This window comes from Larus michahellis, chromosome 4 (genome assembly GCF_964199755.1).
Source record: "Larus michahellis chromosome 4, bLarMic1.1, whole genome shotgun sequence".
Lineage (NCBI taxonomy): Eukaryota > Metazoa > Chordata > Aves > Charadriiformes > Laridae > Larus > Larus michahellis.
The window spans coordinates 65,158,480-65,186,387 of record NC_133899.1 but is presented as its reverse complement, the minus strand read 5'-3'; the positions used below and the strand labels follow the sequence as shown (position 1 = coordinate 65,186,387).

The 27,908-nt window shown below is 52.8% G+C and overlaps 2 protein-coding genes across 25 annotated transcripts; one reads left to right on the top strand and one right to left on the bottom strand.

The window, feature by feature from the left end:
* The first annotated feature begins 22 nt into the window (after positions 1 to 22).
* ABCD4 (ATP binding cassette subfamily D member 4) lies at positions 23 to 15,999 on the top strand. 23 transcript variants are annotated; one of them, XM_074585254.1, is made up of 19 exons: positions 23 to 81; positions 338 to 462; positions 592 to 719; positions 948 to 1,173; positions 4,295 to 4,411; positions 4,673 to 4,798; positions 5,658 to 5,708; positions 8,286 to 8,380; positions 9,370 to 9,491; positions 10,372 to 10,463; positions 10,628 to 10,717; positions 10,989 to 11,194; positions 11,495 to 11,586; positions 11,798 to 11,834; positions 13,031 to 13,080; positions 13,368 to 13,420; positions 13,781 to 13,857; positions 15,031 to 15,146; positions 15,314 to 15,999. In XM_074585254.1, the coding sequence occupies exons 5-19, from the start codon at positions 4,347 to 4,349 to the stop codon at positions 15,458 to 15,460; spliced, it is 1,419 nt and encodes a 472-aa protein (XP_074441355.1). In that variant the 5' UTR covers positions 23 to 81; positions 338 to 462; positions 592 to 719; positions 948 to 1,173; positions 4,295 to 4,346; the 3' UTR covers positions 15,461 to 15,999. The 23 variants fall into 23 exon arrangements, 20 of the variants coding, with proteins under 20 accessions (XP_074441355.1, XP_074441340.1, XP_074441339.1 ...); XR_012586757.1 differs by having other exon boundaries at positions 26 to 81; positions 948 to 1,087; positions 10,986 to 11,194; positions 14,978 to 15,146; XM_074585239.1 differs by having other exon boundaries at positions 26 to 81; positions 948 to 1,087.
* Positions 15,948 to 27,908, bottom strand: LOC141742589 (acetyl-coenzyme A synthetase 2-like, mitochondrial). Of its 2 annotated transcripts, XM_074585234.1 has the most exons (15): positions 27,730 to 27,907; positions 27,393 to 27,657; positions 25,877 to 25,973; positions 24,452 to 24,651; positions 23,798 to 23,973; positions 22,755 to 22,907; positions 20,613 to 20,760; positions 20,070 to 20,207; positions 19,775 to 19,867; positions 19,264 to 19,376; positions 18,647 to 18,773; positions 17,842 to 17,969; positions 17,222 to 17,285; positions 16,742 to 16,863; positions 15,948 to 16,653 (listed from the first exon to the last, which is right to left on the bottom strand). In XM_074585234.1, exons 2-15 carry the CDS (start codon positions 27,589 to 27,591, stop codon positions 16,477 to 16,479), a joined length of 1,935 nt encoding a protein of 644 aa, XP_074441335.1. In that variant the 5' UTR covers positions 27,592 to 27,657; positions 27,730 to 27,907; the 3' UTR covers positions 15,948 to 16,476. The 2 variants fall into 2 exon arrangements, with proteins under 2 accessions (XP_074441335.1, XP_074441336.1); XM_074585235.1 differs by having other exon boundaries at positions 27,393 to 27,908.

Here is a 27,908-nt window from a genome sequence, read left to right as displayed (position 1 = left end):
CGGGCGGGATCTCTATGGTGACGCCGCACCCGGAAGCGGCGGCGGCGGGCGGGCGGCGGGGCTGATGCAGGGCGAGGAGAGGTGATGAATATTCATGCCGTAGCGACCGACGGGGCGGGACGGGACGGGACCTCGCCCGGGCGAGGATCGGTCGTGAGCTGATGGCGGGAGGCAGCGCCGGTGCGAGGGGCGGTGGGGCCGGCGGCCGGTGAGGAGGGGGCGGGCCGGGGGTGCGTGAGGGGCGGGCTCGGGAGCACCCCCCGCGGCCGGGGTCCCGGCGGGGATGTGGGCACCCCCGAGGGCTCACCGCCGGCCCCCGCGTCTCCCTCCGTTGCAGGCCTGGGCCGCGGCTGGACGGGCTGTTCCTGCGGCGCTTCCTGCGGCTGCAGGCCGTCCTCTTCCCCGGCTGGCCCTCCCCGGCCGCCCTGATGTTCCTGACGCTGCTCTGCGTCGCCTTGCTGGGTGAGCCTGGGGTGGTGGGGAGGAGGTGGGGGGGCTGCATCCCCTCCTCTGCTCCCCGTTTCCCCCCCCCTCCTTTGCCGTGCCACCGCTGTCCTTCATTTCCTTCCCGTGGTTGCCTCTTTCCTCCAGAGCAGCTGGTTATCTACCAGGTCGGTGTCATCCCCAGCCAGTACTACGAGGTCCTGGGGAACAAGGACTTCTCCGGGTTCAAAACACTGACTGCCGTGGCCCTGACTCTCATCGTAGTGAATTCCACGGTAAGGAGGACACAGCCACAGGCTTCCATGTCTTGGGAGAGGAGGGGAAGGCTGCCCGTGGCTCCTGGCGTGATCCTGGTGACAAAGGGTCTAGATCTGCCCTTGCCCTGTTAGATAGTTACGTGTGGGATGGATCACTGGTACAAACTGTTAGGTTTTGTTTCATTTTGGGAAATGCTTGTTCTTCTCACTCATCTCTTCCTGTCTGTCTCCTTGCCCTCATTCCAGCTAAAAAGTTTCGACCAGTTTATCTGCAACATGATGTACGTGAACTGGAGAAAATCCCTCACCGAATACCTCCACAGCTGCTACTTCCAGGGCCAGGTCTACTACAGCCTGCACGTGCTGCGTGAGGACATCGATAACCCGTAGGCTGCCTGCAGCTTCTCTCGGCCTCTTGCTTGGCTTCTCGTGGGCTGCTCCATGCCTTTTTCCAACTTCTCTGTGTCTCTGGGTAGGGGCTTGAGCCCTAGAAGCTTTTGCCATCTAGGCACAAATACCCTCATCTGCCCTGGGTGGGAGGTGGTACCTGTTGCTGGGAGCTCCCATGACTGCTGGTCATGATGGTTTTAGGGGTAGGCTGTTTCTGTTGCGAGGAAAATGGAGGCCGGCAGAACAGGGATCTAGTGCTGCTATAAAACGTGCTGTTGACAAACTCAACCCTTGACACTCAGTGTGATGTTGCAAAGGACCTGGCTGGAGTCAGCGAGCGCTGCCTCTCCTTGCCTTCATGCAGCAGCACGTTAGGATGGTTCCTGTTTTTCTGTTTGAACTTTAGCCATCGGAGTCTCCAGCTGAACACAGTTTTGTTTAGTTGGGTTTTTAGTGGTTTAGATAACTCATGGGAGCCACATCCAGGAAGGGCTTTGCTTTGCACTGTATGAGAGCTGCATTTTCCCTTTTCTGTTCCCAGGAAGGAAATGTCAGGGGTGACTTGAAATATGAGAGAAGGAGGAACATTCAGTCCCTCCTTGCTTATCTCAGCCCACCCGGAGATTCCCTTCCAGTTTGCTTCATGCACTGTCCTGCTTACTGCAGAGCTGCTGATCTACCCAGGCTGTGCAGCAAAGATTGAATGCCTCCCTTCCTCACAACTGCCTGCTGACACTGGCCTGTCCTTGCGCACAGGAAACTGCTGTTCTAGTTACACTCTTTGAAGAGTTAAAGATCCTACATTAGACATCACATGAGAGGTAGAAGCCTTTCTTTTTCCCTCCAGAGTTTAAGGAAGTTATTATTAACTACTTGCTGAAAAACTAGAAACCAGGGGTTAACTTTTTCCAAATTGTCTGGCTTTATACACTTGTTTTGAGACTCCAAGCTCTTCTCCCCTGGAGGGGACACCCCTGGTCTAGTCACTGCACTAGTGCGATCTCCCATGTTGATGGCACCAGAGGAGACCAAGCCCGAGGTCCCCGTGAGGAATGGCTGTCTTGCAGGGACTCCTAACTGTTGGTAGTAGTGGTGACCTCAAGGAACCGAAGCAACCTCTGTACTTCTGCTGCCCAGTGCTCCTGGTTGCCTGTCCTTGCCCCTTTGTTGCACAGCATGGTGGTCTGTGCGGCTGCACAGTGAAATAGTGCTGGGTGTCTCAGATATGTTATTGTCTGTATTGTTTTTCATCCAGACCTGTTCCCTGGCTGCTTCTACAGGCCCAGTGCTAGGAGACAGCTAGTAAGAGCAGCCAGCTGTGCACAGGGGGAGCAGCAAGCAAGGAGGAGGTGTAGCTTGGATCAAACAGCCCTACTGCCAAACAAGAAATCACAGCTTCGTGTTGTGGATGCACTTTCCAGATGCTGTTGGGGTTACTCTCACCGTCATTAAATGTACATTTCCGATAGTGTTTTGCAGCAGCATGGAGTTGCAAGGAGAGGTTAAAAAGCCAAGCCTGTCACCAGGGCATGCAGTGCTTCCCAGGCAGCGTAGCACATGGGCCACGGCCAGAAGCTCCTGCATGCCTGTCTTTTCCTTTGGAAGGGGGTGGGGGAGGCACAGGGAAGGGGAGGACAGAGCCCCCTCACCACATGACTATCCTGCTCAGGTTTATTTTTAACCAGGGAATGTGTTCACATTGTGCAGTGAAATGCATGAGATAACTGGGTTGCTCTGCTCCGCAGCAATAGAGCCAGCTCTCCTGACCTTAGCAAACCGAATGTGTGGGATTGCTGCGCAGTATTTTTCATTACCACCTTGCTTCTGCTCAAACATCCAGTCTTATTGTTCAGTGTCTTTTTTTGGTGTCACTACAAAAAATCTCTTTATCTAGTGATTCCTTGATGAGAATTTTTTCCCTGCCTCAGGTACTAGGAGTGAACTAGAGCAACAGAGTGATCTCCCATTATGCAGTGCAGACCAAACTGAGTGTTAGGTGCATGGTGTCATCCATCCAGAAGGAATGAAGAGTGGGTTCTGAGTGGCATGCAAACACTTGCAGTTCCTAGAAGGGCATTTGAGCTGATGTTTATGTGTTATCATTACATGTTGCTTAATAGCTCGTAAAAAGCAATATCCTGCCATGAGTCCATAGCATGACTTAAATTATAACTTTATAGGAACAATTACAGTCTGAGGAAAAGGAGAAAGTGATGGCTGTAAGGTCAGTCAGGGTGAGAGCTGCCCTGAAATTAAAGCCATTGCTGTTCCAAGACTGCAGAAGAGTTGAGAGTCTGATTGTACCTGCACTGATGGCTAAGCTGGAGTCCAGCCTTGCTCTTCATTCTGGACTCCAGCATTCACAGTCATGGCCTTTCCACCTGGGCTTAGCACATCAGACTGAAGCCCTCATCCACATGCTCTGAACAGAGGAGGTGCTGAGAGAGTAAATATGCAGAAATCCTTTCTAGTTAACCCAAGCGCAACTCCTGCTCAGCAGTGGGATGGATGGGACTTGAGGGTCTGTCACCCATGTGCCTGCTGCCGATGGGGTGAAAAGGCTTGGTGCGCTGCTGCCTGCTCTTGTGGGATGGGGGTGGGTGGAAGCACTTTCTTCCTTGCAGCAAAGGGACCAGAGGGCATTCCATGCAGAGCGAAGGGACCAGCTATTGTGGAAGACTGGCGTTGATGGAAGCATTTGCAAATATCCAGCAGCTGGCAAAGGCCTGGCTTGTGCCCTAGCCAGTCCTGGTAGCTCTGATGCCTGAGATGCAGCACCAGTACTGAAGAGTACCAGTACTGAGGGAGTCAGTAGTTTTTGGTAGTACAGGGGTGGGTCCAGGAGAGGAGTAAAGGACAATGATGCAGAGACCTTTAGCACAGAGTTGGATAATGTCGTTGAAAGTGGAACAAGGGGTTAATACAAGGAACAAGGTGAAAGTAACAGTAGGAGCTGTTCTTCCTGGGTGCCAGGAAGGCCCTTGGGTGGGTCCTGCTGTGCCATGGAAATTTTCTTTTATGGGGGAACAGAAGTTATGGGGGTACAGGGGGACAGGTGCAGGTCCCTCCCAGGCACGGTTGTTCTCCTGCACCCTGTCCAAAGTTCAGGCAATGAAACAGTCTGGCTTGTGCCCTGTTAGGGAGTTAGTACTGGTTCTTGCTCCTGGGCTTTAACAGTGTCAATGTCTCTTTGTGTTGAGCAGGGACCAGCGTATCAGCCAGGATGTGGAGAGGTTCTGCAGGCAGCTCAGCTCCATGGCCAGCAAGATTGTCATCTCGCCCTTCACACTGGCCTACTACACATACCAGTGCTTCCACAGGTAAAGACCCACCCTGGCCCTGCTTTCATGCCTCTTTCCTATGCTTATTTTTGGAGTTTGGCACTCATGTTACAGCTCCCTTGATCTCTGCACTCCAAAGGGAATTCTGCCTTGTGGGTGCTGGGGTGTGCAGTGCTGGCCCCCGACCTCTGTGAAAGCTGGGAGAGGTGACAGTTGAGGGCTCTGACTGCTTGAGACTGTGGGTGCTGGGGTGTCCTTTGCATGGATTGTCAGCTAACCTCTCTTTCTCCTCCTCTGTAGCACAGGCTGGCTAGGCCCGGTGAGCATCTTTGGGTATTTCATCATTGGGACAATTGTCAACAAGGTATTGATGAGCCCAATTGTGTCTAAACTTGTGCAGCAGGAAAAACTGGAAGGGGATTTCAGGTGAGTCCCAGCAGAGCAGCGTTTTCACTGCCTCTTGGCAGCTCCAGTGAAAGCTGCATTTTTGTCCATGTTCAGTGCTATGTAGGCAGCTACTTCTTTTTTCCGTGACTTTCCCCACACTCAGAGAAACTTGCCTGTGCAGTGCTGCTCCAAAGTCTGCGTGCTGAGCCCCCCCCACCCCTTTCACTGCTCTGTGTCATGGCAGGCAGTGCCCTTGGTTCAGTCTCACGTTCAGTCTCCAAGCTGCTTGCCTGGTCATTGCTGTTGCTGGTGCCTCTGCTAGGGCATTAGATGTTTAGAAGAAAACCGCACATGAAACTTCCTGCAGTTCAGTGAACTGCATCTACTGACAGAAATCAGGTTACTGTTTCACCAACACCTTCATGAAGTGCCCAAAGCAGCACAGTCTTTCCGTATAATCTGGAACTCATCTCCTCCCCTTCCCCTGCAGGGTTGGCTGGGTGTGTGACAGGGCCTTTACAGTTCTCCCTGGGGCTCAGGGCATCCAGGGACAGCAGCAGAAGCTAGTGTGGCACAGGGAGCCCAAACAAGGGCAGTTGCTTGTGGGGATTCTACGGTGGAGATCCTGGGCTAGCAAACAGGAGGCCCAAGGGCTGAGGAGGTGTGCACAGAGTGTGGGATACCAAACACGCCACTGAGCTGTCCCAGAATTGATGTCACCTTGTGCTAAGCCTTGGTCTGTGGTGCCTTTTTGAGCCTGTTGAGTATTTCTGTCAAGAGATGCCTCAGGTCAGTGCTCTGACAGATGCAAGACAAGTTTCCTCTAGCAAGGATGCTGGCTACATAATTCACTGGGCATTTGTGCACAGTCCTGATGATGTTTTTTTGGGTTGTCCAGGTTCAAGCACATGCAGATTCGTGTCAACGCAGAACCAGCTGCTTTCTACAGGTTAGTAGTGTTCATTTCTTTATGCCCTCGTAAAGGTCCTCCCAGCTCGGGGCATCCTTGTTGTATTAATGTATCCCAGAGGAGTCCCAAGTCCTGTTGCTGTAGCTGGAGCTTTCTGGCCTCTCCATCCTGCTGCAGTGTCATACAGCCCTGACAGTCTGTTCTCCTTTGCATTCTGTACATCTTCTGCAGAAATACTCCACAGCAGATGGAGACAACGATTTTTTTCTCTGCCTCCTAACATCCCCAGAGGCCTGATACAGATTCGGTGCTGGCTTAGAGCCCATTGCTGATGTTCTGCCAGGTCCTTACCTGGAAGATTGCTTGAGGTCTCATTGCATCTTGTCAGGATGTTCCCCTGCTGACTTGTTACAGGTTGCTTCTGGCCCCATCCTGCTGCTGCTAACCTGCCTGTCTTCTCTGGGCATGTTAGCTGTTGCCTGGCCTCTTTCCCTCTGCGTGCTCCTCTAGGTCAGTCTGTGCCCTGACCCTGCCAATGCTGTACTGCTACTTTCCGAATTTGCTCAGTGCCATTTACTCCAGAGCTGAGCACACAGTCAGGAGTGCAGCAGCACTTCCCTGCTTAGTGATGTCCTCAAGTCTGTTGAGCCGCTGCTTGAAGCCTTTAAGGTGCTTCACAGAAATGGCTGGAACCCACAAAAGGGCCACGATTTTACTGTAGCTTGTGTTGGGGTGCCTGGTCGGTGGCAGGAGGTCATTGCTTCTTTCTTGTCACGTGTCTGCCTTTGCCCTGTGCATTGTGAAATCACACCACTTCTAGGAATTTAAGCAAGCAGCAACTGTTCTGTCTCTGGTCGTCCCTACCTGTGATCTGTATTTGGCTCCTTCATGCTGTAATGACTGAGCATTTCAAGTGTCGTCGTGCTGTCCCCAAAGTGGTTTGATTCAAAATCGCCGATTTCATAAAGAGTTATATTGACAGGCATGAAACTCTGATTTAAATAACTGAAATCAATCCTGGTTTGCGTTGGCAAGTTTATTTCTTTGTGGACTGGTTGATGATAATTTTTCTTAATGGAGAAGATACTCTAACTACGTGCCCTTATTTAAGCTGCAGTACTTTTCCAGGCAATTTTGAAGTTTTTTATTCTAAGTAGAAAATGGAAAGTGAGTTGTTATACCAGAAGACAGAGTGTCTTACTTCAATACAGCTCACTAGTAGAAAAGCTTTACTTGGTGGGAAACTAGAATTTAATTTAATTGCACAAACCCAAGCATTTTCATGGTATGAATCTTAATTAAAAATAAAGGAATTTTTATAAAGATTGCGTTCCTAGAATCCTGCAAGAGGAGGAGCACATGGTGAGTGTCTAGTTTTGATTGTCGGACTTCTCTAGCTTGTAGAAGCTGTTAGATCTTGTCCTCTTGCACCTGCCTAACCATTGTTTTGGTAAAGGAAGAAACAAAACCTGAGCACTGTCACCTTTTTACTTCTCATCTGCAAAAGAAATAATATCTCTGGTCCCCAGTGCCTTCCTCGCCTTTAATTCCTTGTGTCCAAGGCTTTGTCCTTACCAAATACTCAGCAGCAAAGATTGTAGCTCAGTAGTTATCTGAGATGAGTTGTAGGGCAGTAATGCCAAATTGAATTCTAACTGGAGGTATTTTTGAGAAAGAAAATGTATTTTTCTAAGAACTGAGAATCTTTAGAGCTGAGACTCTTGAAAAATCTTAATTTGTATTTTTTGTGCAGCTCCTGGCCCTATCTGCTTAGGCCCTAGTGACTCCCCCATTGCGTGAACCGTGGTGGGAGCGTGGGTGTGTGCTGGGCACAAGTGTGTGTTGGGTGGCAGGGGCAATAGCTGCTGCAGCAGGTGGGAGTCTGGAGCAAGATGTGAAGCGCTCTCTGCATGTTGCCACCTGAGGGCAGCCCAGCCCTTGTGAAGGAGCAGAAGGAGCTGCCACCCTTGCTGAAGGTGGTGGTTTAGAGCCGAGATGTGCCTCCTTGCTACTGGCTCAGCCTGGCCGTGGGAGCATCACCACTAGCTTGGGTGGTGGGGGACCCGCTGATGCCTGCAGAGATACCCCTGGAAAAGGAAGGGCCTGTGGAGCTGGGCTCACCCATGCTGGGGGCTGCACTGCTTGGGACTTGTCTGTGTCCCACTCCTCTGTGGTGGGGAAAGGGAAGGGGCAGACTGGGGCTGCTGGCCGCGCAGGTGGTATTGGCTTGCTGTCACCTTGCCTCTGCCCTCTCCTTTCTGGCTACAGCTGTGTAGTGGTGCCATCCCTCTTTTCCAACCAGGCTCTGCTTGGAAGATGTGTGCGACCTTGGGTATGCATTGCTCCAGGCTGAGGCCTCCCTGACAGTGTCTGGCCTTGCCTCACCTCCTGTATGCAACAGCAGCATCCTCCGGGAGAGATTTGCAGGGCTGCTTGTTTCCTGGTGAAGCTCTTCAGGAAGGCGCTCTTGGCTGTTCAGTTCCCGCTCAACAGAGAGCTTGTTGTTTGAAGGCTAAGGTGCCAGACACTTTCCAAGTTTCAGTCCTAAAGCCTGTGCTTTGACTTCATTGCGGCGCTTCTGGGATGTCTGTGGCATGTTGCAATCTTATTTTACAGGGCTGGGCGAGTGGAGCACATGCGCACGAACCGGAGGCTGCAGAGCCTGCTGCAGACCCAGAGGGAGCTGATAGGCAAGGAGCTGTGGCTCTACAGTGAGTGAGGAGTTTGGGGGGTGAAGTGGGGCATGTGATGGCTCTATTGTGGTGGCCCACAGGCTTGGGAACCTTACTGCTAGAGCAGCAGTGCCGGGTTTTCCTCTCCCGCCTCTTGCTAGAGCATGGAAGCCCTGAGGGTGGACAAAGGGTGCCTCCTGCAGTCCTAAGTGGGAATCCTGTTGTGAAAAAGCCTCGTAGAGAGCAAGGTTGTGGAGGACCCAGCTAGGTCAGAGTCGGAGAACACAAGCCTCAGAAGGTAAATCTGCAGGAATCTGTGCTTTTTTTGGGTAGGTTTTCAATGGCTGGGAAGAGAGGGAAGGGTTTGACCTTTGGGGAAGGAGAAGACTCTGTATATGTGGTTGGGAGCTGTGGAAACTTCTTTCCTATAGAGCCTGATCCTTGAGCATAGTTGACCCCTGAAAATCTCCCTTCTCCCATTGGCACTGGGTCCAGATTTGGGCATTAAATGACCACTATCAAGACAGCTCGTCTTCGTCTCACCAGCATAGTGAGCTTCTGAGTAATGTAAGGGAGGGAGAGCCCTGAACGCAGGTGTCTCTGTGGGAATTTGGGGTCTTCAGTCTTTGTGCCTGTCCTGTGCTCCAAGACAGACTTCACAGCCATCTTGTCCCAGAGCTTCCTTTTTGCCCTCCCTCCTGTTTTTTTGTGAGTCAGCCAGGCCCCTGAAGAGTAGAAACAAGTAGGTAAAATGGCTTTTGCGCCATGGTGGTTCCTGAGCTATGTGTCTGGATGATGTTTCTCTGCTCAGAGGCCTGCCCCGAAGTGCTCTTTGCTTGACAAATGTATTTTCACCCTGGTGCTTGTGCTGTCCTGTGAAATGGGTTCTTCTGCTGTGGTGCACTGTGAAGGGCTGAGGCAAGACTGTGGGTCTTCCTCTGACCGGGTTCATGGGCTGCACTTGAGCCTGGCTGGGACAGAAGTTCCCACCCTAACTCACTGTCTTCTCTCAATGTGCTTCTGCCCAGTTGGGATCAACACCTTTGACTACCTGGGCAGCATCCTGAGCTACGTGGTCATTGCCATTCCCATATTTTCTGGGGTCTACGGTGACTTGAGTCCAACAGAGCTCAGCGCCCTCGTTAGCAAGGTGAGCTAAGGGTGATCTCCCAGACCCCATTGTGGAGGGTGATCAGTCACTGAAGGTGGAGGTTTTGTGTCAGGCTGGTGGCATTGGGGCTGGATAACCTGCAGCAACTGACTTTCAGGTTAGCCTGTCCCTGACCATGGTGGCGTGGAAATGGGAGCTTGGAACCAGCTGGTGTATGATTAACCTCAGGGTGAGAGCTGTCAAGGGCACATCTGTGTAAGTGTTCCCTAGCTTAGACCTCTGTGTCTAAAAAAAAAAAAAAAAAAAAGGCTGGGAGGTCAGGAAAGCCTCTGGCTTTCAGTAGAGTGGGTGAGGATTGGGTCCATGCAGTGCTGCAAGTCCGGATTATGCCCTGGGCTGCTGCCCATGGTGACCCTGGCCACCTGTGAGGCTGAGCTGGCTTGCATTCACCTTCCTGACTTGACTTGTTCCCAGGTACTCAAAACTGGCTTGTGATAGAGAATGCAGAGCTAAATATAACTAAATGGGCACTGCAGGCTGAGACACCCTGCTCCGAGCTATGTATGGTGCTGGGGCAGGGCTGGTGGCATGGATCTGCACAATTTAGATGGACTGAGTGTGCTGGGCCCTAGGCTGGCCAGCACGCACTCTGCAAACACCATCCCTGGGTGGCAGGAGATGTGTCCACCTGGCAAAAACTACTGTATGGAGCAGGAAAGCTCTGCTCCATGCAAATATGGTTGTCATCTCCTTCACTCCCACTGCCCTGGGTGACTTTTCCACCCCTCCTTCGTGTTGCTGGGACTGCTTGACACATCTAAATGTCTAGCCTCCTTGGCTGCCTCCTTGCAGTCATAGAGGAAGGGGCAGTGCCCCAACTCAGTGCTGACCCTTGTTTTGACGTGTGATTTCTCCCCAGAATGCCTTTGTTTCCATCTACCTCATTGGCTGCTTCAGCCAACTCATAGATCTCTCCAGCACTGTGAGCGATGTAGCTGGCTACACACACAGGTGAGTTCCTCCACAGGAAAGGGAAGGGCAGGACAAGACTCTGCCCAGGTCTGTGCGAAATAAATAAGAAACACTTGCTTGCGAGCAAGCACAGACAAGTTTGGATATTGTGAGAAGGCTGATGAAGTTGTCCCTGGCGTTCATGCAACCTCTTGTTTATCTAGGATTGGTGAATTGCAGGAGACCTTGCTGAGCCTTGGCAGAAAAAAAAATGATAACTACTCAGAAGCCAAAGCCAGCTGGGATTTGGACAGGTGAGTCTCCTCTCAGCAACCGGCTGGCTTGCAGCTTACGTGCCAGAGTGTGGGGTTGTCACGGGATGGAGGTGGCCCTTGGTGTCACAGCCTGTTGCATGCAGTTGGCGGGAGCAGGCAGTGCTGACAGTGATTTGTCATTCGCGGGGCACGATGGGCAGGGCTGCTGTCACAGTAGCACAGGACATCTAAGGTGCCTGATCTTTGCCAGTCTCAGCATGATTACTTACCCCCAGATCTCTCCTCCTTTGTCTTGGTGGTGGCCCAGCAGCTGTTCTGGGGAGAACCCAGTGCCAAGGGACACAGCTTTCCTTCTGGAGCGGGTGACACTCTCAGTGCCATCCTCTGGCAAGCTACTCATCAAGGACTTGAGCCTCAGGATCTCACAAGGAAACAGCGTGATGATTGTGGGGAACACTGGAACAGGGAAGACATCTCTCCTGAGGGTCCTTGGGGGACTCTGGGAAAGCACACGGGGTAAGGACTGCGGCTCGCCGCAGCCTTCTCTTTCTCAACCATGGCTACCCTGAGTTTGGAAGGGGCGGGCAGTGTGGAGTTGTGAGGCCAGTGCCACCTTGTGATGGTGAATGTTCCACTAATGCGTAGGAGCCACCCATCTGTCTTACATACCTGCTCTGGCTCTCATTGCTTTGTCCTGTGTTGCAAATATACTTTTTTTGTGATTTGTTGGCTACTTCATGGGGCAGGACTGCACAGGGGGTGGTGGGGAGTTGCTGGCTGGCACTGCCAGCTTGGCATGAGTGTGTCTCTGTGCAGGGAGCATCAAGATGCTGACCTGCTTTGGCCCCCGGGGAGTGGTGTTCCTGCCGCAGCGGCCCTTCTTCACCGATGGAAGCCTGCGTGAGCAGGTGAGCCCAGGGACTGTCTCAGCTCTGGCCCCAGCTGTGCTCCCAGCTGTGGTCATGCCCTGTGAACTGGTGTGCTGCAGAAAGGCCTGCAAGAGGGAGGATGCCTATGTCTGCTCCTTCCCTTGTGCCTGAGTTCATGCTGCTGCTGTTGCATCTCTGATAGACTGTGTCCAGCTCCCTCTGACATGGCTTCTTTTGCTCTGTTAAACAGGTGATCTATCCGCTGAAGGAGATCTATCCAGTTTCAGGTATGTGGAAATTCATTAGAGCAATTAGCCAATGCTGTAGTGTCAGCCCCCTGTCCCTTACCCAGTGCAGCTTCTCTCATACCATGCCCCATCAGGAGCACTCGTTTATTTCACTTTTTTTGCTCTCTACTTTTCCCTGGAAGATGTACCTTAGTGTAGGTTAAGGTTAGCTCTGTGTCCCCTCCCTTTTGGGAGGGAACATATTATCTCGATAAGAACATATTCTCTTGATGCAATGAGCACAAGCTGGCCATGCTCTGCACGTTGTGCTAGACATAGGATACATGTTGAGGCACCATGCTGTTGCGATACATCTGACCTGTGTGGTACAACCTGTCTTTGGGCAAGCCATGTTTTCCTTCCTCTCATTTTCCATACACCTCCGTCTTCTGCTGTTCCTCTTTTTCAAATGATGCCCCAGGGCCTCACATGCTGTTGAGGTCAGACTACACGGATCCTTTCTCTCCCCTGCCCTCTTCCTAAGCCAGCCCACACGTGGTCCACTGCAGCTTGCAGATGTCCAGGTTTAAGTTTCTGTCTGAGTGAAGCAGTGTTATGTGCTGCTTTCAAACACTTGGGAGTCACAGTCTTGCAGAGACTAACTGCAGCCATCAGCTACTGTTGTGGCTCTTCAGCAGCTTCAGGGAAGTCCATGGCAAATGCACAGTCCTTCTGCTCAGCTTCCATAGCTGCTGACTGTACCAGCTCAAGTGGATCTTCTGCTCCAGAGCTGGTTCACCCTGAGGTTTTTCCCGTCCCACATAAGATCCTTTTGCTGACTGTTACCCGAGTCCTGCTCCCAGGACTCCAATACCTGCAGTGGGCAGTCAGCCATAAGAGAGCAGCTGGTGGGCAGGGCCTTGGCAACTGAAGCCTGGATCCTTGTGTTCTGGCTGTGTCTCTCTGTGACCATGAACTGAGCCAAGTCTCAGGTGTATCTGTGGAGCCCAGCTACCTCCTGGTGTGCTGCTCACAGGCATGACCTTTAAGGAAGGTCAGTCTTTGGGAGCTCTCTGTGCCAAAGGTCATGACCTGGTATAATTAAGTGGTCAAGTCATCTACACTGGACCTCAGGAAATCTCCAAACCTTCCCTCCTGTCCCACCGACTTCGTCCTTGCAGCTGTGGTCTCAGCACGCATTTTATGCTTTATGTTTATCAGCATACAAGCTTATGTTTTATTGCTTTCTCCCCTAGGGTCTGCAGATGATGAGAGAATTGTGCGATTCCTGGAGCTGGCCGGGCTGGTGAGTCCCTGGTAGTACTGCTGCCTTCTTTCCTGGTGCTGCCAGTGAGGGAAGAAGGGATGAGTTTTTGTGGTAGCACAGCGTGACCGTGTGCTGGACACACGCAGGGACATCATTGTCTGCAGCTGGGACAGGACTGTCCATGGGACAGGCAGAGGAGGAGGGATACAGAGCAACTGCAGCTCAAGAGGGAGAAGAGAGAGTAGCAGGAAGGGGGTGGTTACGCGCCGGGCTCGGGGTTGACAGGGCTGGGGGCCGTGTTTACAGGTCTGCTGTGCTCTCTGCAGACTGATTTGCTGGAAAGAGCTGGAGGACTGGACAAGCAGGTGGACTGGAACTGGTAAGGGAACTCACCATCTGCGTGAATTTGGGTGATCCCTCTGGGTGGGGAACACTTCTAAGCAGATGCACATTGCTGCTGGACTGATGAACAGCTGTGTCCAGCTGTGTCCTGTGGGAGATGGGCAGCATACGGGGGCACAGCCTTCATGCCCCAAGCATCAATGCCAACAATCACCAGCCGTGCTTCTCTGCAGGCAGCTGTGCACAGGGGCGCAGAACCAGTCCCAGCGTGGAGCGGGGCATGGGGAACACACAGGGAAAGTTGCTTGCTGGGGTCGTCAATATCAGCAACCATAAGCTCTACAGCAAACGAGCTCTTTTTGTTGAGGGAGATTTTTGAATCTCAACCCTGTTGCAGGTATGACATCCTGTCTCCAGGGGAGATGCAGAGGCTGTCATTTGCACGGCTCTTCTACCTCCAGCCAAAATATGCAGGTGAGTGATTGTGAAAGAAAAAAGGGGGAAAAAAAAAAAAGAAAAGGCAGGGGCTTTGGTGTAAAGAGAAGCTGGTACAGAGACAGCTCATGAAATGTCTTCTTTGCTAGGAACATGCTTCATCTTGGCTGTTACTTTAGCAGCGTAGCGTGCAGAGGATTCAGGGGTGAAAATATTTCATTATCTGTGTGGAAGGTGGTGAATCAAGAGGCTGTATATAAGACATTCTTTTCTTGGGGAACTAGTGATTAGTGCTCTTGGTCCAGGTCCAATGGCACCTGAAGAAGCCCCCTCTCAGCATGCTCACCAGTTGTCACATAAAGAAGCGTGTTAGCTAGGGAGCGTAGTGTCAGCTGCCATATCTGAAGCTTCTAGGGTTGTGGAAGCAATGTGGGAAATTTAGCTGTAATGCAGTAAAAGAAAACAAGGAGAAATGTTCCTGAAAGATCACAGAAGCAGCTCCCATTAGCAGATGGGGCTAATTCCTTTGTGCACCTAGATTGCTAGTGACTGCTGGGGCTGGAGGAGCTGTTGGAGGACTTGTCATGAGGGCCCGGGTGGGTGTCCCTGAACAGAGCCAGTGTCGGTAGCACATAGACACACATAAGTACCTCTCTTCCCCTGAAGCCTGCGGCAGAGCTTGGTGCTGTGTGGGCAGAAGGAACCTGTGGATTGCAAATTAAAAGCTGTAGAGATGGTGTAAACCAAATCAAATTTATCTGCTCCAGATCTGTAGTATTTACCCTTAACTGACAGGAAGGTGCCTCTGGCTGTGCTGGATGCTCCAGGTGGGGTCTGTGCCAGAGGGGTGCACAGGCTGCTGTGCAGCCTGGAGCTCTGGCACACAGCGTGCCTTGAGAAGGTCGTGTCTTGGCTTTCACAACAGGGGTGATGAGGCAGTGGCCAGCAGCTGTTGAGGAAGAGGAATGAGGTGAATGCTGCTGTTTGGGTGGATTCAAGAGCTTGTGAGGAAGGGTAGCTTTCCCAGTTGACTGACACCAGCTGTGCCAGAGGAAAATCAGAGTCCTTAGGCTTCTCCTCACTTGCCTTCTGCAGATGCTCTTGGTGAACTCCAGTTAATATGTGAAATGTTCTTGGTGGTTGTTGCTTTTTTGCCTAGGGGGAGATGGCTGGTCATAAGAGGATTTGTGGGACTTACAACTTTTCTCTCAGTGCTAGATGAAGCCACAAGTGCCTTGACAGAAGAGGTGGAGCATGAACTGTACCGTGTGTGCCTTCAGCTGGGCATGACACTGATCAGCGTGGGACACAGGGCCAGCCTGGAAAAGGTGAGATGGGGAGACAGCACCCCACAGCTCCCTGGTGGTGGCAAGATAGGGGAGGTAGAGAAGGGTCCCTGTTGAGCAGAAGGGAGCGACTGAGGCTGGAGAACCTCACTGTGGGAGGACTTGCCATTGTAGAGATATCCCTCAGTCATTGTGTTATTAAATTGCAGTTCCACAGCTGGATTTTGAAACTTCATGGAGAGGGAAGATGGGAGCTCACTCGATGCGAGAAGATGAAGCCAGGGAAGGATGCTGAAAAACAAGCCCTTGTCTGTCCAGCCACAGAACCTGCATGCGCATGGGAGAGCTCTGAATAGCAGACATGGAGCTGCCAAGCCAGCAGCTGTCAACAAGGGATTCATCTAGTGCAAGACTAGTCCTGGATTTTGCTGATGGACACAGAGCCAAGTCTGGGGGCTTCTGCCAGGAGCAGACACATCTATGCCGTCCTTCTCCCAGCCCCTTTCTCCTGCTTCCCTGTCTCTCATGGGGGAAAGGGCTGAGCTGCTAGGGTGTCCAAAGAGAACACACTGCCTCATGGGGCTTGTAGAAGCAATGGCAAGAGGAACCTCCACTTGTCCAGGATGCACTGGTGTGAGGCTAGGATGCAGCCTCCTGTTCTGCCCTCTGTGCCTTGCTGGGACCTCTGTCTCTTTGATACACAGCCCTGCAGAACAGACTTCTCTACCTGTGGCTCTGTTGAGGGTTGTGCTCCCAAGCAGGCGCCAAGGGATGCACTGTAAGGGGAAGAAAATGCTGGCACAGAGAAGGGGCATGTCTCTGCTCCCCTTATGACACAGGGTTACAAGTCAAAGGAACATTTTTGTATTAAAATCTGGGGCCTGTTTTCCAACTATGTTTATGCAGAAGAGTCAGTGTTTGTTAACCAGATTGCTGCATCTTTTCCTACTGGGGTTTGCTTTGTAGATGCTTGTATATTGGCAGTGGTCCTGAACTAGATTATTGCTGAAGAGCAGAGCAGGGGTAGGAGTAATATACCTATCCAGAGCTGGGCACCCTGCCCTGCTTCTACCTCCACAGCTACTGCAAGGCACAAGGAACCCCAAGCGGGCTTTTGGCCCTTATATGGGAGGAAACGGAGCTCGCCTCCCCTTATTGTTTTGCCTATGATGAGTCACATTCTCTCCCCTGCCTCCCATAGATGCATCGAGACAGGTTTTGAGGGTCTCTGTGCTGCAGAGAAGTCACTCTGAGACTGCAGTGGAGGTATCGTCTCTGAGCACTTACTGGCCACTAGTTGGTTAGTGACATTTCTGGACATGGCCCCTGTCCTGCAGTGGAGGAGCAGGAGGTGGCTGCTGGCAGAGCCAAGCTAGCAGCTCTTGTGCCCCTCTACCAGGCGCTTGCGTCCCTCTATGATCTGCTGCACAGCTTCATGGTCATCCAGGGTGGTTAAGTCCCCAAGTTCGCTGGCCTTGTCCTCCACGATTTTCCTTAGCACCCGACGCATAATCTTCCCCGAGCGTGTCTTGGGCAGCCGCTGTGTGACCTGTGACAGGGAGGAGCAGAGCTAAGGCTGAAGGAAAGGGGTTGTCCAGGCTGCTGCGGTAGGTGTTGGACCAGCCTGCACATGTTACCTGAACGTATTCTGGAGCTGCGTACTTAGCGATCTTCTTTGAGATAAGCTCCCGTAGCTCAGCAGCGAGAGTCTCCTGTGTGTAGCCACTGTCCTTCTTCAGCACAACAAATGCGTAGGCTCCTGGCAGAAGGACCACCAGGTTACTGAGCACTGTGCACAGCATGCTCCTGAGAGCCGGCCTGGACCTAGTGTTGGGAGAGGTCCCTCTCTGCTGGTAGCCTCAGGGGGTGCTCTGTAGCCTGAGCTGTAAGTGCTTTTGGCCATGGTGCTACTGGTGCTGCTGCTGTTGCCGCCTTATGCAAAATCCAGCTTGTCTCACAGGTAGATTGTGATGGTTGTGCTGAGATTCCCCACTAATATGTTGTATGGTGTTGGCGCACAGTGTTGTTGCCAGGGGTTGGTGTGATAGTGACACTTCCCACTGCAGTGCGGTAGCCCCAGGAGAGACATTTCAGGGACAGGAAAACAGGCATCTTACCTTCTCCCTTGATCTCATGTGGATAGCCGATGACAGCAGACTCTGCCACTGCCACGTGGTGATTCTGGAAGAGAACAGGGCTGGGGTTTGGCTCAGTGCTTCTGGCAGGCTGGATGCCACCTGGGAGCTGCCCTCACCCCGTTTGGCTGCTGCAGTCCATGGTAATGCAGAAAGATAAGGGTGGGCCTCACATGGCCTCTGCCCTTTTTTCTTCTTACCTCAGTACGTCTGTCTGCAAACACAAGTCTTCACCCTGCCCCGGCTGCTTTAGGCTTGCACCTTCTAGACCCTGTTCTGTGCCTCTAGGTTTCTCCACCAGGACCCACAGTCTTTACTGGCCCACAGATGCTCCTCCTTAAGATGCGTGGCTGCTGCTTTGGGATTCACCCACTTACACAGCGTCAACCTTATCAGGCTTTGTCCCTCCCTTGCTGCAGAGAGCGAGGAGGGAGGGGAGAGGGTGGGAAGCTGTTCCCACGGGCAGGCCACGGGTCCAACACTGTTCCCTGCTGCTACAGCAGCAGCATGTTTCTGGGTATTTCAAAGAGGCTTCCCTGAGCAGCACCAGTGTGCATTCACTGCCCCCTCAGATGGCTTTACCTCCCACTCCCACCTCTTACCACAACATCCTCCACCTCTGCAGTGCCGAGCCGGTGCCCGCTGATGTTAATGATGTCGTCCAGTCGTCCTGTCAGCTGGTAGTAGCCCTCACTGGTACGATACACGCCATCCCCGGTGAAGAAAAACCCTGCAGTGGCCAGAACCATGGCATGGTCACTTGTTGCAGTAAGCATGTGGGCTGCTCGCCAGCCGCGCTCTCACCTTGCCCACTTCTTTTCTCTGTTGGCGCCAGGTCTCATGTACTGTGCTCTGTCCTCAACTGCTCAGGGTGAAGGTGTCTACCTTCCTTGTTAGTCTTTTGCCTCTCGGTACCTGCTCCATCATCAGGCTCCTTCCCTCATTCTGCAGTGTGCTGGCTAATGGCTGGCCTGCCTCATTGCTACAAGCCAGGAGCACTTTGCTCCAGTGCAGGTGCCTGTGGTCCTGCTGCTTTTCCCCTTTGCTTCGTGTCAAGACACACACACTTTTGGGCTTGCTCAGTGCCTCTGGATGAGTGACAGAAGCTGACAGGCTTTGCAAGAGATGCACCAAGAGGCCTCTCTGTGCTCAGGGGGACTGGAGGCAGAAGGGCAAATCCACTGCCCTAAGCCCACATGTGATCCAATGGGAAAGAAGGGTGAGAGAAACCCATTCCCAGGGCAGGGTTGAGGTATTGGCTACGGGGAGATGCAGGGCCTCAGCACTGTGGGGAATCTGTGGAAAAATGAAGCAGCAGTACCAGCTCTCCTGAGTGCTGCACTCGTGCAGAAAACCAGCAGACAGATCCAAACACTTCTGCAGTGACCTGCCATGTGTTTTCCTTACCTGGATAAGGAGTCAGATAGGTTTCCAGAAATCTCTTGTGGTCATTGTAAATGGTTCGTGCCATACCTGGCCAGGCTTGTGAGATGCAAAGGGCTCCAGAAATGTTGTTTTCCAGAAGGACATTTCCCTATAAAGTAGTTACATTTTAGTAACCATAGCTGACAGTAGTTGGGATGTTTAGTCACTGCCTATTTATCAGCTGTGTGATGGAAATGTCAGGGAAGGCAATGAGGAAAGTCCTGTGCCCTCAACTCCAATGGGACAGGCTTAGCCTCTCCCAGCAGATGTCTGCAACCAGCTGCCTACCATGGTGGGATGTGAGGTCCCTTCAGGGAGGCTGGATGTCCCTGCCCAGCTACCTCACCTTGGAAAGACATGTGCCAGGGAGCCAAGCACAGCCCGTCTTGTAGGACAGAGCAAGCTAGAAAACAACTTCTGCACTAGTTGGAAGAACAGCTCCACTGTTAGTCCTTTTCCAGTAAAGAAGGTTGCCATCCAGGAGAGGTGGGCAGGAAAGACACACTTACAGATCTCCACTCCTGTCAGCAAGTACACACTGCAAGCAGCTGAGGGAAAACAGGCTGAGCCAGCTCCTGGGCTGCAGGTTATAAATGTACCTTGTCATCCATGAGGGAGGGGCTGATCCCAAAAAAGGGTCTCATAGCCATGCCCGGAAGGATTTCAGCTCCAGGATTAGAAGGACGGGGTGAGATACAGATGCCTCCTGTTTCTGGAGCAAAAGAAACAGTAATGTTCATCAAAGTCAGGGACAAGAGGAAAGCCAGGTAGCATTGCTTGGCCAACAGCCTTTGCCCTGGCCCTCACTGCACCCTGCTAGACCACAGGCTGGGGCTGGGTTTGCCAGAGCTGGGGAAGGCTCTTTGGGGAAGGATGATCATTTAGTTCATGTAGTTCAGCAGAGATCTGATCCCTACCGTCAATTCCCCTGTGTTTCTCTGGGTTAGCTTTAAAAGCCATTTCTCTCTAACATTTTGGTGCCTGTGGCCCCTTATGGCATTGCTCATATGGAGTGTCACTAACAACTGTTCCTCCTTGGCCAACAAAGCAGCAGGTCAGTCCTAAAGCTTGGAGAGCAGAAGCTTGAACGAGGGCTTGTATGCATCTCACCCGTTTGCCACCATGTGTCCACTATTGGGCACCGTGTCTCGCCGACCACACGGAAGTACCACTCCCACGCCTCCTTGTTGATGGGTTCCCCCACTGCAAGAGAGACAGGAGGACAGAGCTGAAAGATTAGGTCAAAGACCTAGTTTCCCACGGCCTGCTCCCAAGCCACCCCCAAATAGCGCAGTCTCCCCTCTTTCCACTCCCACGTGCTGCTGCTCTTGGAATTCATGGGAAGAGGCACAACCTAATGCCCAAGGATTTACTGCTCCAGCCAGCTCATGCCACCAGCAGTTACCTGAGCCGAGCACTTTGAGAGAAGAGCGGTCATACTTCTTCACCCACTCATCGCCGTATCTCAGGAGCAGGCGGATGGCCGTGGGTGCTCCATAGAACTGGTTAATTTTTAACCTCTCCACTGTTTCCCAGTAGCGGCCTGGAATGGAAACAGGGCCAGTAACCATCTACACAGGTTTTCCCAGCCTGAGACCAAGACGGAGAGGAGGTGAGAGCAAGGGCTGTGGCCCCTCAGCCGAGCTAACACCATCCTGAGAAGGACTAAAGCAGTCCAGGAGCAGCAGTGTCCCCTTTTCCTCCATGTCACCTAGCTCTCTGGTGACAGGAGGGACAGGGAGAAACAGCTTTACCCTTGGAGAAGCAGCAGTGGCTTCCTAACCAGAGGGAAAGACTCTGCTCTGGGCACAGCCTGCAGTCTGCTCCTGCGGCAGCAGAACCACTGCTGCCCGTGTTCTAGCATCAAGCCGCCAGCTCCCTGCCTGCCGTGTGCCTTTCAGGGTGGCTGTGGCATATTCCTGCTCCCCTGAGACACCTTCTCACTCACCAGGGTTAGGATGGATGGGAGTGCTCTCAAAAAGGACTGTGGTGCCGCCATTGCAGAGGGGGCCGTAGACCACATAGGTGTGCCCCGTGATCCAGCCGATGTCTGCCACGCAGCCGAAGATGTCCCTGTCCTGGTAGTCGAACACGTACTGCACAAGACAGGAGAGGCAGTGAGAGGTACAGCCTGGGCCTGCCCTCCCAGCAAAGGGGACAACCGGGAGCAGTGTACCCTCTCTCACCCCTAAAGTTATTGCATCCTTCCGCCTTCCCACCACCTCTGCAAGGACACCTTGTTCCTGCAGAGAGTTTTTTAAAATATTGCCAGAAAAAAAAAAATAATAAAATGTCAGGTGCTTTATAAAGGTGCTGGAGGAGAGAGACACTTTAAAAAGAAAAAAAAAAAAAAGCACAGCCAAATTGGCTGTGCTACAGACTTTCCTTCCTTCTGCCCGCTGACAGAAGAATCCTGTAGCATCAAAACAGGAGAACTTTCAAGGTGAGGGTGGTCCCTCCACACCTACCACATGGAAGGAGAGGAGTTGTAGGCCAGGGCAATGAGGTGGAGGACTCCATGAGCCACCCCCAGGCACTGTTGTGCTCCAAGTGCACAGTAAACACTCAGAAAAAACCCTGAGCTCAGCAAGAAGCCCAGCGTAGGAGCACTGAGGGAGCACTCAAGCAGAGAGACCATGAGATGCCTTCACCCAGAGTCACCCCAGCTTACACCTCTCTGCCTCAGCTGGATGAGCGCAGCCCTGTGCCTGCAGACAGGTAGAAGCAGAACAAGCTTTTCTTCCCACTGCCCCGTTTCTTCCTCAGGAGGCCCTTGGCTGCAAGGCTGGAGTATGAGGGAACAATGCCTGCCCTGTGCAGGGCCAAACTGAGCACCGTCAGGCTGGCAGCAACACATCCAGCTTCCTCAGGCACTGTCCTTCATTTCCTTAGCACCAGTAAAGCTCACTAGGGGCTGGTCTCCCACTAGCTCATCATTTCTCACCTTCTGCTCTAGCATTTGCTGTTTCGGACCTTCCTGTATCTCCTTGCCTGCAGGCTGCCAGAGGGGGACTCCAGGGCCTCAAGTGCTCCAGGGCGCTCGTAATGGAAACTTCCCCTGCTTGCTCCGTCTCTTTTTAACCAAGCAGTGAATTATGGTAGCAGCAGTCTTCCCCAACCCACTGAGAGATGCGAGTGTGCCAGCCCTGTGTCGCAGTTTCCAGTGCTCCTGGGTGCTAATATGGCCACATGCTGCTCGCTCCCTGCATTGCCATTCTGGGATGGCAGCCCTGGCTCGCAAACCAAGAGGGTCACATATCAAGCTGGGCACAGCTTTACGGACAGCTTAGCCCACAGGAAAACCAAGAACTTCCACACACACCCTGCGCACACCCCAGGAGGTCTGGCCTCCAGCACTCACAGCTGACAGAGAAGATCCAGCCAGCCCTGAGCTTGCTGTCTCATAGGATGCATGGTCTGAGGCACTACTGGAACTTCAGTCACGGACAGGGAGAGATGCAGACCCAAAGCTAAGGGACTGTTCAGAGAGGAACTCCTTATTCCAGAGGACTGCATATAACGTCTTTGGAAATGTCCCTCAAAAAATTTCTGCAGCTAAGTGCAGCTCCATGCTGTGCTCAGTGCCCTTTTATCCAGCTCTGTTAGAGTTTGCTTTGGGCGTGCTAGGGCTTAAAGGCTTTCCTCCCACACTCTTCAGGTGTAGACCCTTTATCTTGAGGGCACTCACCAGCTTTTACATATATCCTCAAATGTGGCCATCCCACAAATACTGCCTTCGACATCCCACCTGAGTTGGGGTAGATACACTTAGGGAAAGCAAGCTAGAGGTTTTAGGAGCAAATTGGCTTCTTCCTCCTCACCCAGTAATGTAAAATTACCCTTGCTAGGCTGAGAAAGCCAAGGTAGCTCAGAGTAGTATGTGTTTGGGAGACCCTGCTCTGGAGTATGTGTTGCTCTTCCCCACTACCTGTTTGTCGATGTGCTCTACTGGGCTGATGCCCTAGGAGGGCTTTCCAGAGACCTGGCTCTGGATAAAGATAAGCTCATGGTGCAGCAAAACAGCACATCTATTCCCTGCATTGCCTATGAACTGCTGGCTCATGAGCACTCTGTGGCTGGGATCTATTACCTTGTGTGTGAGAGCAGCAAACAGCAAGTAACCAGCTTGGGAATGAACCAGGCCCTTGGGTTTGCCGGTACTGCCTGATGTGTAGAGAAGGAACAACATGTCTTCGCTGTCCATGGCAGCAGGCTCACAGCATGCGTCCTCCTTCATCATCTCCTGCAGGAGAGAGCACAGCAGTTGTCTCTTGGGGTCTCACAGGATTCCCTGTGTTGTCCTTACACCCGCTCGCACACCTCTCCTCCCTCTGAGCACCTGCACCACCCTGCTCCCCCCATACCACCCTCCCCGCCTCTGCACCTCCGCTCCCCTTGCTCGCCAGCCTGAACTCTCTTTTGCCTTGCTAAGCTGGCGAACCTTCTCCTCAGCCAGAGCAGACCTGCTGAGTAAGAGGCAGCTATTTTTACGCTGCTGCTGCTCTGACCAGCACAGAAGTCTTCCAGGAAGCCTTTCTAGCACTAATTGCTTGCAGATGGGATGAGCAGAGGCAGGGAGACCTCTGTGCAGCTCCGGGGAGCTAACAGAAATGCACGACAGGCGCTCACCTCTTCAAAAACACTGCTGCATGCTGGCAGCCTGGCCATCCTGCGTGCCACAAATAACAGGCACACGAGCAACCTCACTGCCTACTTCCTTGGATACCAGCTGCCAGCAGCGCTCACAGAGGGCACCAGGCCTGCCAGCAAAGCAGTATGTGACAGTGCAGTGGCAGTCCAGGGCTGCACTGACAGCGTGTCAGCCTGTGTCTGGGGTGTTTCTAGTCCCTGGTCCACCCTGCTATAAGCCCTGATTTGTGCTGCCTACCCTGACAGTACAGGGATGGTGCTATGGGAAGAGCCACCACTTACGCCTCCTGATGGCTCCTGCGACTCTCCTTAACTTGTATGCAGCTCCAGCTGCCACTGCTGCTGCAGGACAATGTCCCCACATTGTTTCAACATCAGCAAAACTGTCATGGCCAGCCAGGATCCTCTCTCCACCCCGGTCCCTGCTCCCAGAGTGGACACATTGCGCAGGGGAAGTGGCAGTAGTGCTGGGCAGCCTCTCACCTCTTCCAGCGGCACATCCAGGGCTGTCATGGGAACCTTGCTGTCAGTCCTCATGGAAACCAGAACCCGTTTCACTCCTGGGCACTGCTTCACAGCCTGGTCCACTGTCTTCTTCAGCTCAATAACCTTGCCACCTCTCAGCCCCTGGTTCACTGTGATCACTGTCTCCGACTGGGCTGCAGAATGCAAAAGAGTCGCATAAGCAGCTCTGTCCCTCTCCATCAGTCACACAGCAGTCTGGCTCTACCATGACCGTGCACTTCTCCCTCTGTCTCCTAGCCCCTGTTACGCCTGCCCACTGTTTAACAAAACCAGCAGCTTTGCATCTTTGTTTCCCATTCATTCCTGCCCGTGTTGCATCCCCTCAGAGGAGACGCTGTACCTCAGCCCTTCAGTCCCTTAGATGAAGGAGAGAACCAGTCCATACCATGGGCTGAAAGATATTTAGTGAGCCCATGCCATATCCTGGGGTGCTAATCCCTGCTCCATGGGTATATATCATGGCATGACACCCTCTGTTCTCCCAGGGAGCCTGACTCAGAAAAGCTTTGCAATCAACACAATCCTGGGCCCCCCCAGCTGCCAAACCAACAAGCTCAGCACTGTGCCTAGAGGGAAACACTGGACACGTGCCTGTTACCCACTGGCTCTTACCATCTCGGATCCTATCTGCTAAGGACTCTGCACTGAACCCGGCAAACACCACGGCGTGCACAGCCCCGATGCGGGCACAGGCCAGCATGCTAGCCACTGCCAGCGGGCACGGGGGCATGTAGATTGTCACCCTGTCACCCCGTTTCACCCCTTGCCGTTTCAAGGTGTTTCCCAGGCGGCACGTCAGCTCCAGCAGTTCCCTGCCCAAAGAAACAATGGCACAGTTAGAGACTTTATTGCAGATCTTATCCACATGCATAGAGATGGGGGGGGGGGGCGGCGCTCAGAGTCACGGGTACGCAGCTTACGTCCCTAAGCCCCCGTGCTGGAAGTCCATGGGACAGCTGTAAAATGCCAGTGGGAAGGAAAGGAGAAGACAGTCACTAACATGGGCTGTTATTTATGGAAAAGAAATAAATCAGAATGGCCTCTGTGCAGAGCCTGACACTCTCACTGCCCGACGTAAGGAACAAGAAATGGGGCCAGCAATGGCCACTGGCAATTCCTGTGGCTCAGCAAGCCCACATCACCTCAGCTGACTTTCCAATGACAACCTGCACATTTCTCATGAGCAACATACTCTACCCTGCAATGCTGGAGGCTACGCATGAGAAGTTAGATATCTTCCCCCGTGAAAACAGGGCTTCATGTTTAGCTAAAGCTGGGAAGGTCAAGTCCTCCAGAGCTTGTGCCCACCAGCGAGAACAACCACCATAGGAAAACGGTGAGCAAAATGATGCCTCTCCTGAGAATTTTCCCTCCCAGAAAATACGGCGTGGCTGTCAGTGACTCATTTCATGGAAGGCCTGTCCATGCAGGGAGATTGGCAGGGGTGAATGGTCATGTTTGTCGCGTGAGGTCTGGAGCCAGAGAGGACTGAGTTCTGTGTGCAGAGGGATTTAAGTGACTCTGCGTCAGAGACTCAAAGAGATGACAAATGGAGCTGGAAGGTGGGGCAGCCCAGACCAGCCTAGTAGGGCTGGACAGGCAGTCCCCCCAGAGAGTCAAACCCAGCAGTGTTGCTGATGTGCAGATGAGCATGGAACTTTCCAACAGCCATGCAGCTGTGAATCTGGCTTCTCTTGCAGACCATTTACCTGCAAGTTTAGACACCAGGAACCTTGCTGGGAAGGCACGCATGTGACCTTCCCATGTGGTCTTACCTACAAGCATTGCAGTGCTGTCATGAGGGGCTTAAATCTGCCTCCCCAGCTGGGTAGGGACCCCTCGGGGCCCAGAGGGTTAATCAGCAGTCAGGCTGAAGTCTCAGATCAGCACAAGCAAGTCAGCAGCCACCATACTGTTGATCTATCCTTGTCAAGGGATGGTGCATCCCCTCACATGACGCACATCAGCAGATCTTCCCTGTGCAGTGTTCATGCACCCTGCAATGTGTCTCTCATATGCTCAGATGTAAGTACTGACCTGTATGTGACCCGCACCTCCTCTCCTGGTTCATCCTTCTCCCAGATTAAGGCCACTTTGTCTGGGGCTACATGGACATGTCGGTCCAGACAATTCACTGGAAAAAACGACCCAGTCTCATTGCCAGAGAAACACTCAGTACCTCTTGTCTCTCATAAAGCCAGCACTGGTAGTCCCATTTTCAGATCAGAGTCAGGGCTGTGTGTGAGCCTTCCCAGCATTAACCTTGTGCAGACACTGAAACAACCTTTGCAGATACTAGCAGCAGACCACCAGCACCTTCCCAAGCCATTACACTTCTCACCACTCCAATATCTACCAGTCCCCACTATCAGCTTCCCCCTTAATTGCAACCTAACACAGTCCAGAGCAGAAACTGCCTGAAGTCCCTTTGGAGGTCACATTTGGAGGGCATTGGGGCCCTCTGTGGACCTGGCAAACATTAACTCAGCCATCACTTCACCCAGCACTGCTTTGCAGCTGCCTCTGGGTTGGATTGGGGCAGTTTTGTAGTGGTGGTTCTCCTAAATAACAAATCTAGGACAAAGTGAAGCTCTGCGCAGGAAGGCTGCAGGGTGCATTTGTCCAAGATAGAAGAGAGCCAGGGCCAGGAGTGCGCAGCCCCTGGCTTTCCAGGGATGTGGCAGGCTGAGGCTCTGACTGTAATTCTTCTGAGAAAAGTTTCCCCTTTTGCTGGCAGCTGCAGTTTCCTCAGAAGCCTTGTTCCACACTGTGTTTTCCTTAAACCTGCTACTGAAGTCATAGAATGATGCAGCAGCCCCACTTTGCATACTAAAATGCCTTTTTCTCCTGACCATTTCTAGTTTTCCAGGAGAAAAAAAAAAAAAACCAAACACCAAACAAGGAAGAGTGAGATCTCAAATCCCAAAGGCAAATAGCTCCTGCTGTCCTGCCCAAATGGACTACATAAGACTTGATTTCTGAGAGGTTTGTCTCACAATTTGAACACTGGGACTAACAGTGCAACAAGCAGAACACAGTGTCACTAGCCCCTATGTCTTCCCCTGGTAGCCCCGCTAAGACAGTAGCCCCAGCCCACACAAAGAGAACCTCCCACAGCTGTGGGGGCTTCCAGTACTGCTCATTGCTCTCGTATTTTGCTTTCTGTAGATACTTACTGCCTTTACTGGGCAGGGATGACCTAGTGCAATGCTGCCTGCTGAACACATGAGGTTCAGTGCTGTTTTCTGTGGTCCTGCAGAACGGAGCTGCTGTGCTGCTATGGGATCCACGGAGGCTGAGGGAGAGCAGCCCGGATCACAGCACATCCTGAACGAGCTGCAGCCCCTCCAGCAAGACCCAGTTGCTCCCTTAGGACCAGCCACATCCTTACATTACAGCCACTGCAGGACTAACTGGACCTTTCGGGGAACCCCCTCGCTCCCGCCCTTTAACTCTGTGCTCCTCCAATCTGCTCCCGGGGCTGAAGCCCTTCACAGAGAGGCACCCCCAGGCACTTGGTGGGTTCCCATGTCAATCTCACTCCTTTCCTTACCTGCCACGTTCAGCTGCCCACCTAAGAACCAGGAGACCTTGCCCTGGCGCAGGTCGCAGTCCTGGACAGAGTGGAAGGGTGTGATCCAGGTGAGCCGGCTCCTCCCTAGCGCTCCCCAGAAGGCATCCCCCTGCTCCACCGACATCTTGTACAAGCCCTGGTGGTCCTTGGGTCCAGGGAAGGCGACAGCTTCAGGCATGTAGGCGGTGAGGGGCCCATGGCTCCAGGCTCGGGCAGCCACTGACCCAGGGAAGCATCTGGGAGCCTGAGGAAGAGCTTTAGGGCAGCAAGCCCTGGCCAGCAGCCTGGCCATCATCTTGAGGCAGCTGCTTCTCACCAAGGAGATGGGTGCCTGGAGCCTGCGTGTCCGCTTGGGACACCCAGTCCAGGGAAGAAGTCCCCCTGTGAGAGCTGGGGCTATATCACCCTGGGTGGACCAGGCACAAAACTCCCCTAAACAGGGAGCCAGGGTGCCCCTTCTCCCCCACCTCGCTCCTCTCCTCTTCTCTCCCAGAG

Excerpts from the sequence above, each read along its gene's own strand:
- ABCD4 (XM_074585236.1), top strand. The coding sequence starts at position 162 with ATGGCGGGAGGCAGCGCCGGTGCGAGGGGCGGTGGGGCCGGCGGCCG. Across the intron at positions 10,718-10,985 it reads GCCAGCTGGGATTTGGACAG|CAGCTGTTCTGGGGAGAACC; the intron begins GTGAGTCTCCTC and ends GTGGTGGCCCAG. Across the intron at positions 13,081-13,367 it reads TCCTGGAGCTGGCCGGGCTG|ACTGATTTGCTGGAAAGAGC; the intron begins GTGAGTCCCTGG and ends TGCTCTCTGCAG.
- LOC141742589 (XM_074585235.1), bottom strand. The coding sequence starts at position 27,708 with ATGATGGCCAGGCTGCTGGCCAGGGCTTGCTGCCCTAAAGCTCTTCCT. Across the intron at positions 22,908-23,797 it reads TGGATGTGCCGCTGGAAGAG|GAGATGATGAAGGAGGACGC; the intron begins GTGAGAGGCTGC and ends TCTCTCCTGCAG. Across the intron at positions 17,970-18,646 it reads CTATCTGACTCCTTATCCAG|GGTTTTTCTTCACCGGGGAT; the intron begins GTAAGGAAAACA and ends TGGCCACTGCAG.